The 11,650-nt window shown below is 47.6% G+C and overlaps 1 protein-coding gene across 1 annotated transcript in view; it reads left to right on the top strand.

The window, feature by feature from the left end:
* The first annotated feature begins 8,849 nt into the window (after positions 1 to 8,849).
* The window catches only part of RB1 (RB transcriptional corepressor 1), a 78,916-nt gene continuing 76,115 nt past the window's right edge, over positions 8,850 to 11,650 (top strand). Inside the window, exons 1-2 of the mRNA XM_084306630.1 lie at positions 8,850 to 8,981; positions 9,074 to 9,191. Of these exons, the coding sequence (XP_084162756.1) occupies positions 8,884 to 8,981; positions 9,074 to 9,191 (216 nt within the window). The 5' untranslated portion in view covers positions 8,850 to 8,883. The remainder of the gene's footprint in view (positions 8,982 to 9,073; positions 9,192 to 11,650) is intronic.

Raw genomic sequence — 11,650 nt, 5'->3', positions numbered from 1 at the left:
CTTTCTTCCAGTCTTCAGGGACCTTGCCTGACCACCAAGGTCTTTCAAGTGGCCTTGCAATGTCACCAGTAAGTTCCCTCAGCATTCATGGATGCATCCCATCAGGTCCTGTGAACTTACATACATCCAGTTTGTTTAAATGTTCCATAACCTGATCCTCCTTCACCGAGGGTAAATCCTTATTGCTCCTGGCTTCACTGTTCCATCTTGGGAGCCTACAATTCTTGGTGGCTCGGTGCCATGACCACTGTCCTGGGGAGCCTGTCCCAGTGGCCAACCACCCTCTGGGTGCTGAACCTTTCCCTAACCCCCAGCCTGACCCTCCCCTGTCCCAGCTCCATGCCGTTCCCTCGGGTCCCACCTGGGAGCACCCCAGCCTTTCCCTGAGATGCCATTCGCTGGGTGTACCTCAGCTTTCTTCATGCTCTTTGTCACCAGGGCCCCTGTCCCATTCAGCAACAGACCTACGTTTGCTCCGGTCTCCCTTTTGCTGTTGTATCTACAGAAGCTCTTGTTGGCCTTCATGTGCCTTGTCAGATTCATCTCCAGGTGGGGTTTGGCTTTCCTAGCCCCACTGCACATTTGGGCAGTGTCTTCATATTCCTCCTGGGTGACCTGATCCCATCTCTTGTACCCTTTTTTTTAAATGTTTAGTTCTGTCAGGAGCTCCTTGTTCTTCCATGTAGACTTCCTGTCACCATTACTTGACTTTTCAAGTGAGAATGGTCCATTCTCAAACTTGGAGGTGTTGACCCTTGAAAGTCAACCATCCCTCTTGGGCTGCTCCAAGCCAACCTTGAATCCAGAATTCATGTAAGTACTATAAGTGGGGCTGATCACTACCAGTTTGGGGACATGAACTGGGACACTGCATGATGCTGGACTGCACCACTGAGCTTTGCCAGTTCATTTTGAGCTAGCTCAAGTATTGCTAATACCAGTCTGTATCGTGCCATTTGCACTTAAATTGTTGTTCTTAAAGCAATTTTGAAATTTTTATGTGATTGGGATCTTTGTACGGGGACTTTTATGCGGGAGAGAGTACAGGACAGGATGTACCCTATTACCTGTGGTGTTGAAGCTGGCTGTGAGAAAAATTACGGAGGAGGAAAAAAGGGAGTATCACCCAAAACTAAGACTGGAAAATCTCCCTCAAAATCCACTTCTGAGCTTTCACAATATGGAAATTGACCTGTTTGTCCTTCCAAACAAATTTTGAGCATTGATTTATCAGCAAAGTAGGAATGTTAAATAAAATATTGCTGCTTAAACCAATTTTTAAAATAATATGCACTATAGGTGTTCAAATCTTTTGTCTTAAGTGGATTCAGTCAAGAGGCTTTAGACTGATCTTATTTTTCACCCTTATTAATACAGTGGGAGGATGCTTTAGTGGTTTTGGAGCTATTATATAATTGTAAACATGCTATCATCCCGCTTCCTGCTATTGTGAATGTCTGGATTGAGATAAAATAATTTGTTTTAAAGGAAGTTTCTTAAATAACACATTTTTTCCTTCTTCTGCGCTTGGCTTCATTTGCAGTTCAGTATAGGTGCAGTGCATAAAAAATGAAAAATGTAATTGTTACTTTCCAAAAGTTATTTAATCCATTCTTGGTGGTGGATGTCAATCATGAACAACGTCAACTAAAACTTCATGTAGATGTAGGTTAGACGTTTATGTATAAATTACATTTACGTAGCTACATGTTGGCATAGGTCTAAGCAAGCTGGAAAATCCACTGGGAAAACTTCAGCTACAGACAATCGGGATGTTGAAATCCTGTGCTTGCATAAAGGTCAAATGTATGTCAGGAAATGGTTATTCATTCAATCTTTGAGATTTGTACTGAAGAACTTCAAAGCACGTTTCCTACCTTTTCATGGGCGTGCCATTCCTATTTTCACAGATTTGTAGGGGTTGGAAGGGACCTCAGGAGATCATCGGGTCCAACCCCCATTTTTTTCCATAAATTCAACACGGAACTTATTTTATTTATGTGTATATATATATATATTTATCAAGCCTCTCGCTGTCTCTACCTTGTTTTCCAAATAAAACTCAGTAAGAAACTTTGTGACCTGAGGAGCATCCTTTGATGGAGACACCAGCCGGGAAGGAGTGGAGGTGGTGGGGAGAAATAGATTGGTTCTTATCGACTGAAGGTTTCCATGAACGTGCCTCTGTCCCTAATAGCTTTTGAGTCTGCTGTCCAGTGGAGGGAAATTTATTTCTATCAGCAGTGTGAAAATAAGCGTTGGAGAAGAAGAGAGAAACTAATGCTGAATGAAGGAAAGCTCCCGGCAGGTGCTCACATCTTATTAGATGCCAGGCAGTTTGTATGAGAAGAAGACCGAAAACACCCTGAGAACAGAAAAAGATTGTGATGGAACTTCTGTCCTCTTGGAAAAAGTGGAAAAAATAACTCTTTGAACTGCCTGGGCTTTCTTCTCTCTCTCTCTCTTTTTTTTTTTTTTTAATTGAAAAAGGGGATGATAAACAAACATAGCTTGTGCTATACTGAAGGAAACTACATTTCAAGCCCGATGGATTCCAGGAAAGTGATAGGGTAAAAATGACCTTTTTGGACAAAAATCTTTGCAAACATTGTGAACTAGTGAATCCTAGTGCTGGGACGCGGCTTGTCACCAAAGGAGCAGAATCAGAGCAGTGCCACTTGTCCGCCACCGTGGTTATTTTGTGCAGGGGGCTGTGTTGGTCTCCATGTGCCTCAGCCCGTGCAAGGTGTTGGTCCCCAGCTGATGTGCGTGATCTGGGCTTGCCAAGCGTGGTAAAAGCTCCCAGTCCTTCCTCATCCTCTGCTTGAAGTCTTGCAGCGGGAAGAGCCGAGGGGCAGGTTTTGGCATGAAGACAGCTCCGAAGGTGTGAACGACGGGAAACGCCAGAGGTTGGTTACCTGGCGGCAGGAGAAGCTGCAGCAAGAAGCACAGATGTGCTGCGCTTGCAGAGACAAAGCAAGGGCAGGATTCATTCCTCTGCAGATGTTTTCCAGCTGAATCAGTCCCGTGGGAGCCAAGGGAGGCTTTAGGGAAGTGCCTACCTGAGAGCCGTGCTCTCTGGAAGATGAGCGTCTGCTTTTGTTGCTGTGAGTTGGGTGGGAGGATGCAAGCCTCCCTCCCGTGGCAGTGTTAGCAGACGCCTGTGGTTAGAAATACCAGCAGAGCTGTGCTTTCACTGGCATTGTTTGCTCAGGTCGTAGGAGGGTGTTTTGCTGTTAGAGAGAAAAACTCTGAAGAATCTGTAGAGCTGTTGTCACGCTAAGAGCGTTGCTGGAGTGCAAAACGCCTTCACCGAGCCGGGGTGTTTGACTGCCAAGCCTTAATAAAGAATTTAATCACCTTGGGCTCACTTTTCAGCAAACAGACGAGGTCACAGGTAGACTTAATTCAGAGAAGCACCTACAGCTGCTGACTATGGGCTCTGGTCACTCATTTTCCATTGGTTTGCAGGTTGCTGGTTCAAGTCGACTCCTGAGCACTACTTCTAGTGGAGCATATTCCCCTTCTCGTGGTCTTGGGAAGAAGAGACGTGAGGAAACATCCTTGCTGCTGGGACCATCCCTGGCAGGACAGGGTGTTGCCCGTGCTGGAGCACTCTTTCTCACGCAGAGAGGAAGCAGAAGCTGGGACTGAGCAGGACGGGAAGGGAGGGATCGGGTTGGGGTCATTCACATGGCTCCGTAGGCGCAAACAACAATAGGGTTGGGGCTTGTTTGCTTGTTGGCCTTTATTTCTGTTTAAATATCAGTACCAATCAAGACAAACTGTACCCCAGAGGGATCGCAGGAAGCCCTACAGACCCCCAGGACAGGACGTGCCTGGGGTTAGCAGTGCTTTACCTGTGTGGGGGCACACAGGACTGTACCCATGTGGCAAAACATGGTGTGAGGTAGGTATGCACACAAAGGTGCCTTTTACATCTACGTCCTGAAATCTTCCAGAAGCAAGGAAAGCTGTATCAGGAACAATTAGTTTTTCTGCTGTAATTGCACTTGCACCAGGGCTTCTTTTGATAAATTGCACCACTCAGGGATTTTTCTTTTTGTCAATGCTCACACAAATCTGTAAAATGGAGGTGACTCGGGCAGCTGTTTTCACTCAGGACATGCAATGCGTTGGGTCCTAATATAGTTATGAATGATTTTATATAAACAGATAAATGAAGTTATCTGAGTAAAAAAGAGGGAAAAAGTCAATCTCAGGTCAAAATGCTTAACCAGCACAAAACTTTTATTAACTAATATCAAAGGGAGGGAGCTTAGAAGTACCCATGCGAGGCTTGGCTTGCGGGTTTGCATCTAGGTGTGATGCCCATGCAGACATCTCTCCATCTAGCACCAATAATCATCTCCTTTCTGATCTCTGGAGCCTTCATGGTCAGTACATGTGAGAAGAGCGTGTGCATGCTCTTTGCCTGAAATACCCCGCTAACAATGGGCTTAACTGCTCTGTTGGTATAGATTTCCTGCCATGGGCTCATCACAGTAACCAGACTCCAGCACTCTACGTACTGCACTCGTAGATGTGTACAAGTGTGGAGTGAAAATATTATTAGTAACGTGTATGGGGAGAGGCTTTGAACTGTTAGAGAAGCCAACGGCTAAGAAATACTTCTCCATTTTTGAGAGAAATGGATTGAAGTTTGCTTGTGGTCCCTATGGATTTTACATCACTGTAGAAATATTAACTTTCAGAAACAGTTTCTATCCTTTGTATTTTGAACTGAGTCTTTATATAGGATACAATGATATTGGGGCCAGTCTAGGTACAGTACCAACAAGCATATTCCGAGTCTCAAAAACACTAATTTCTCCCCATAACCCTGCCAGTGTATCCTGGGATAAGAGCTTAATCTACACACAGCATCATTGGTACTGTGAGAGGGTATTTCAAACAGATCACCAAAAGTGGGTACAAATCAGACAGTTTTGCACCATTTCAGACTTCAAAGGAGGAGATGATGCCAAGTTACCAGTGAAAGTCATGCTGGGGAGCTGAAAAGGCCTGGCTAGGGCTGTTTCAAAGCATGGCCTTTGCCTCCCTGAGGCACTCCTGAAATGGGACTGTCATTTAAGTGTGTCTGTTGCTTCGGGCTGTTCCATGAAAGCGCTTCTCAAGGCCTGTTTCTTAAGGTATACCTGCTCCTTGCCTGTGCCAGCACTTGTGCTGGGGCTTTGGGAGGGATTGGTGGGCTCCTGGTGACACTGGTGGCACGGGCTGGTGGCTGCTGAATGCTGCAAGGGCTGTCCCTGCACAGAAAAGGTTTGCTGGAGAAAATTATACCTCTGCTGCCTGGCCAGGTTTTGTGTTCTCACAAAACTCCCTGTGGTTTCTTAGGGAAAAGAATAGCATATTTATCAACAGGTAATACAAAAGAAATCATTCAGCTCTAGCTTGCCCTTGTTTTTTGCCCTCTATGGTTCTTTAAAGGCATTTTAATAACCTCTGAGTTTTAGAGCCTATGAGCTTTATTCCAGCAAAAATTCAGTCAATATGTAGTATTTGGACTAATATCCAGAAGCTCACAGTTCAGTGGCTGCAAAAAATACATTTCTTTCAGGTACCTGCAGAAGAAGTGGTTTTATTAGGGCTGTACCTTAGGTGGTAGAGGTCTTGGCTAATGTGGAAATAAGCACCTAGACTTGGTAGACCATGAGGTGCACTAAAATAGTTTCCCCATCACAAATATTTCACTGTTATGGCAACTAAAAACACAGCAAACTTCTGATCTGGGCAGTAAGAATCTTACCTGATCTGAGCAGTAAGAATCAAAGTAAAAAGGCTTGGCTTCATTTGTAATGAAAGAGTGATTTCTATTTCCACTGGCAATTACTCTGAAGCTATAGCAACACTTTTAAGTGAAAGAATTAAGATAATGAAATTACTTGAGATTGTTTAGCAGCTGGAAACAATGAATCAGGACTGCCTGACTGGGCAGGGTTTCGCAGACTGACATTTGTGTATGGCCTACACTTCAAAAGAAGTTGTGCCAAGATGTTTAGAACAAATAGATTGTCAGGTTTGATGAGAAGAGATCATTAATACCTAATTTGACTTTGCAGTGTTTCATTTTTTTTTTTTTCCACTAAGAGCTACTTTTCTTCTTACCTTTGCCATTTTATCCCCAAAGCCGAAAGGCTCCATTTAAAAGGAAACGTTTTACAATACGGGATTAAAATTCAAATGTCTAGCAAGGAAGAAAAGGCAGCAATTTGCATACAGCTTTACATATGCATGCGCCTTTCTTATTGCATACACGTCAGATCTTCCTCACGCAGTTTAGGTGTAGTTGCTGTATCTGAGGCTCTGGGATGGTTTAAAGGCCACTGCAGCTCGATTCGTCTGCTGCCTCTGGTTCTCAGTAAGCTGCAACATGAAGCACTGGGATTATTTTTTGGTGGTACCTGCTTATGGAGGGGAGCCCCGAGCACCTTGCTTGATGAAAAGCTGCATAAAATTTGACTCGAGAAGTGGCTTGGCGCGCTAACAATTTCAGAAAATCAATATTTACGCCAGCACCAGTTGTCAGCCCTTTAATAGGATGTGCCGTTCCCTGAGCAGTAACAGCCAGGGAGTGATGAGAGCAGCTCAAATTCTTTGCCTATCATTCGGGTGATCTGGGGCCTGGCTCTGAAAGCATGCTAAGGCAGCTGCAAGGGCAGCTACCCAGGAGGGCGTGCTTCCTCCTTGCTGACAGCTGGGAGGGTCTCCACTGGCTGCCACCGAGTTTTCCGGGATGCTTTGCTCTTGTCTTGAATTACTCCATGCTCTGGAAGTCGCTGATGAGGAGAGGGCCATGGGCTGCTCTCTGCTTTAGGGTTTCTGCTCCTTTTTCCAAGCTGGTGGGTCTGCCCGATTGTCCGTGGTTCAGCTGTAGATCACGCGCAGACCTAGACTCTGAACCTTCCACGCCATCTGGCATCGCTGAGAAGTAAAATATTAAATATATTAATATTAAATACGAGAAGTATTTTAAACGTGCTTAGGAGCAGGGTAAAGTTTCTGTTACGGCTTGCGAGAATTACAGCAAGGAATGTCTAAATCCTACAGTCTGCAACTCAAACACTTCACCTGGAGTTTACATACGTGGATTTACCTCAGAAATCCCATTTGTTCTGCATTCACTTTACTGGAATTGGTTTAATTCTAATTATGAACCAGAAAAATGGCTTCTTCTCCGGTTTTTAAATGAAAAATTAATGAAAAAAAAAAAAAAAAAGCAAATGAAGTGTGTGAATCTTAAACAGTTGTAAAAATAAACAAGTAAATAAAGTCTTGAATATTATTAGCTTAACATCCACAGAATCACAGAGTGGTTGAGGTTGGAGGGGACCTCTGCAGATCACCCAGTCCAACCCCCTTGTCGAGCAGGATCACCTAGAGCACGTTGCACAGGATGGCATCCAGATGGGGTTTGAATATCTCCAGAGAAGGAGACTCCACAGCCTCTTTGGGCAACCTGTCCCAGTGCTCTGGGACATCCTCACAGTAAAGAAATGTCCTCTAATACTGAGCTGGAACCTCCTGTGCTTCAGTTTGTAACCAGTGCCTCTCCTTCTGTCACTGGGCACAACTGAAAAGAGACCGGCTCCATCCTTGGCACCCTCGCCTCAGATATTTATACACATTGATGAGGTCTCCCCTTAGTCTGATGTAAACATGCACAGCTCTCTCAGCCTGTCCTTGTAGGACAAGTGCTCCAGTCCCCTCATCATCATAGCAGCCCTCCTCTGACTCGCTCCAGTAGCTCCATGTCCCTCCTGTCCCGGGGAGCCCAGAACTGGACACGGCACTCCAGGTGTGCCCTCACCAGGGCTGAGCAGAGGGGCAGGATCCTTGCCTCCCTTGCCCTGCTGACAGCACTCTTCCCAATGCACCCCAGGACACCATTGGCCTTCTTGGCCACCAGGACCCCCAGGTTGCCTGGGGTTGTTCCTCCCCAGGTGCAGGACCCTTGTTGAACCTCATGAGGTTCCTCACAACCCCCAAAAAAATCCCACAGGCTGGATAAACTTCCCTTATTAAATATAAGCATAGAGAACTCCCTTTATTAGATGTAAGTGTAGGGTGCGGTGTGACAAACAGGACCGTGGAGGGGAGTTGGGTGAACGTCAGGTTTCGAGGTGGACATGGAGGACTTCAATACCTGTCCCCTATATCCACACCATTGTATATAGGTGTGTATATGCATATGTGTATATATGTGTGTTATTGTGTATATGTGTATATATGTATATATGTGTATACATGTGTATGTATGTGTATATAAGTATACGTGTATATGTGTGTATGTAAGTGTATATACGTGTATACATGTGTAAATATGTATATATATGTGTATATATGTATACGTGTATACACGTGTATATACATATGTATACATGTGTCTATACGTATACGTGTATGTATGTGTATATATATGTATTTATGGGTATATATGGGTATATATGGGTATTTATGTGAATATATGTGTATATATGTGTATATACGGGTATATACGTGTATATACGTGTCTATACGTATCCGTGTATATATGTGTATATATGACGGGGGGGGGCGGTTGCCCCACTGAGGGGTTGCGGGGGGGGGTGGAGCGAGACACCCCGCCCGTTACCACAGGGCTCCAGTGGCGCGAAGCCGAGCCCTCCTCCCATTGGCCAGCGCCGAGCCACGGCGCGCCGCGATTGGCCGGGCGGCGGGCGGCTTCTCCTTCCGGGTTCCGCGCCTACGGTTTTCGAGCCCCGGTGCGGGAGCGGCGCGGGGCAGCGACCGACCGGCGCGGGCGTGACGTCACGAGCGGCTGGCGGTGACGCAGTTTTCCCGCGGTTCGGGCGGCGGGAGAGGAGCGCGGCCGGGCGCGCCATGCCGCCCAAGCCCCCCCGCAGGCCGGGCGCCGCCCGCAGCCAGCGCTGCAGCCCCGACGGCGGCTCCGGCAGCGCCCCGCCGCCCCGCAGCCCCCGGTAAGCGCTGGGTGACGGCCCCGGCTCGGGCTGGGAGCCCCCCGTTAGCCCGGCGGGGCGCAGCTGAGGCTCTGCGCTCTTCTTTTCGCCAGGCTCGGCGTCGGGGAAGCCGGCTTCGTGGCGCTCTGCGATGCCCTGAAGGTGCCGGGCAGCGTCAGGGAGAAGGCGTGGAAGACGTACGAGGGCTTGGCCGCCGCGGAGGGAGCTCCGGTGAGTGCGTGGGGCCGGGCAGCCCCGCTCCACACCGACCCTGAGTCACGGCAGGAGTCCCCGACCCGCGGGCAGCCCCCTCTGCGGGGTATTTCGGGCGTGCCAAAGGCAGTTTTGGACGGGCTGTCCCCACCTGTTCCCCCGTGTGCTTTGCCTGCTGTGCCACTCTTCAGGGGGAGCCGAAAGGGGCTGCAGAAAAATGCGAGGTTTGCTGTCAAACTCTTTATTTTTTCCCTTTTTTTACTTGTAATCGGTATGTGCTTGTGGCTGTGGTGTTCCTATTCAACATTAGTCATTGGCTGTGCAAATAGATTAAAACACTTCTCTCCCCCCCCCCCCCCCCCCCTTTCCCCCTTCCCTAATTATTGCTGACTCAGAGCACGGCTATGACACAATTAAATCCCAATCAAAGACTTGTGACACTGACCGGACTTAGATCTAAAATGCCCAGCTTGGTTATTATCCCCCCCATCTGGGCTCTAGCATCTGTGTGTGTTTGTTGTGGCCGCCGCTTGTTTTCCTGCAGCGGGAGCCGCGCTGCTGATACCTCGCTGCCTGCGGTTTCGGAGCGGCTCTCGGTGCAGTTGTGAGTTTGTTGCTGCAGAGCAGAAGCGGTGTGGGGGAAAGGCCGTGCGTGGCTCTTGCTGTATCAGGTATGTTTTCTGGTTGCGGAGGTCCCCAGGGAGCGCTTACTTCAAAGCGAAGTCAGGCTTCTCGGTATGAACCGAAACGGGAGTAGTCAGTGCTGTCAAGTGAAAAAACCAAGGCAGGTTTCAGTATAATTCTGCGAATTTCACTTTCAAGTGAAATTGTCATTTCACTGATTATCTAGAATTAGCTGGATAAGATAAAGAGCTTTGGAAACCCTCCCTTTCAGCATCAGAGGGTGTGTCCAGAGCAGGGCTACGGAGCTGGTGAAGGGCCTGGAGCACAAATCCTGTGAGGAGCGGCTGAGGGAGCTGGGGGTGTTTGGGCTGGGGAAGAGGAGGCTCAGGGGAGACCTCATTGCTCTCTGCAGCTGCCTGAAAGGAAGGGGTGGGGAGCTGGGGGTTGGCCTCTGCTCACGGGTAACCGGTGATAGGACCAGAGGGAATGGCCTCAAGCTGTGCCAGGGGAGGTTCAGGTTGGAAATGAGGAGACATTTCTGCTCAGAAAGAGCAGTCAGGCACTGGGACGGGTTGCCCAGGGAGGTGGTGGAGTCACCGTCCCTGGGGGTGTTCAAGGAGAGGCTGGACGTGGTGCTTGGGGACGTGGTTTAGTGGTGGTAGGGGGATGGTTGGAGCTGATGATCTTGAAGGGCTATTCCAACCCTAATAGTTCTATGATTCTGTGACTCCGTTTCTCTGTTCAGAACAGGTGCAGTTCTGGGTGTTTTCCCCAAAGTTCCTGACATATCAGCAAGGTGTTGAAACAAGGAAACTGGCAGGTGCTGGAGTCGCTGCTTCTAGCTGAAGCAGCAGGCTTCATCTGGGACTGAAATCAAGCAAATTAACAGCCTGGTTAATTGTTGCTTCCCTTTTCAAGCCAAGCTGTTATCATGGGGAGTGAGGCTTTGGAGTGTGACTTTCTGCTTTAGGTTGTGAGCGCTTGGGAGGAGGCAGTATTTAAGTGCCCTCCTTTTTCCCCAGTGGTAAGGGGTTCAGTGTTAGAAGCTGTCCCAGTGTTTGTCCCACAAGCATCAGCTGTGCATGTTTTAATTGGTACTGGCCTTTCAACCATGAAGAGGAGCAGAAGAAGCTGCTTATCGAGCTGCTTTCTGTTCTCAAGCAAAAAGGGAAATAGCAGGACACGAATTGAGACAAATGCCTTCCGGAGGGCTTCTCTTTCACCTTGTAGCTGGTTTGATTTGAGGCAGGTCAAATCATCAGACTGCTGATGGAAACAGCGCTAGCATCTCATGATCCTGACTCTTTAACATGTTACAAAGCATAAAACATCACTTTCACTGGTACGTCAGCTTTTTTTGTAATTGTTGATCTCAGAGTTTTGCCCTCCTCTGAGGGTAGGGAGGGGACCTGCAGTGCTAGCGAGGAGGCTGTGTGGCCCAGACACAAAATGCTGCCTGAAGGACAGAGATTCAGGGCCCACACGTGGGCTCTGACCTGGTCTGAACACCTGATATATCCTTAATGAATGTTTAGTAAATTCACGTAAAAATTATCTATTATTAACTGCCCCTTCTGGGTTGCTTAGGGTACACATAACCATGTGCAAAGAGACTCTGCAAACAGGGTTTATTATTATTACTGTTACTATTTTGGCAAGCACACCAAAGATAGCTAGGATGTAAGGACCTATGAGCCTGAGCATACCTGCACTTCGATAAGACACTTAAGGTGTTTTTGCTGCACAGGCTGGCGTCAGCTGGGAGGAGAAAGGCTGGAATGTGCTGTGCCCTGAAATAACTCCCCCGTGCCATCATCCACCAGCACCACCAGAACTGACTGCTTTTTCTTTTT

This window comes from Netta rufina, assembly GCF_964035555.1.
Source record: "Netta rufina genome assembly, chromosome: 1".
NCBI classification, from domain to species: domain Eukaryota; kingdom Metazoa; phylum Chordata; class Aves; order Anseriformes; family Anatidae; genus Netta; species Netta rufina.
Note: the sequence above shows the minus strand (reverse complement) of the source record. Positions and strands in the feature narration are given on the sequence as shown.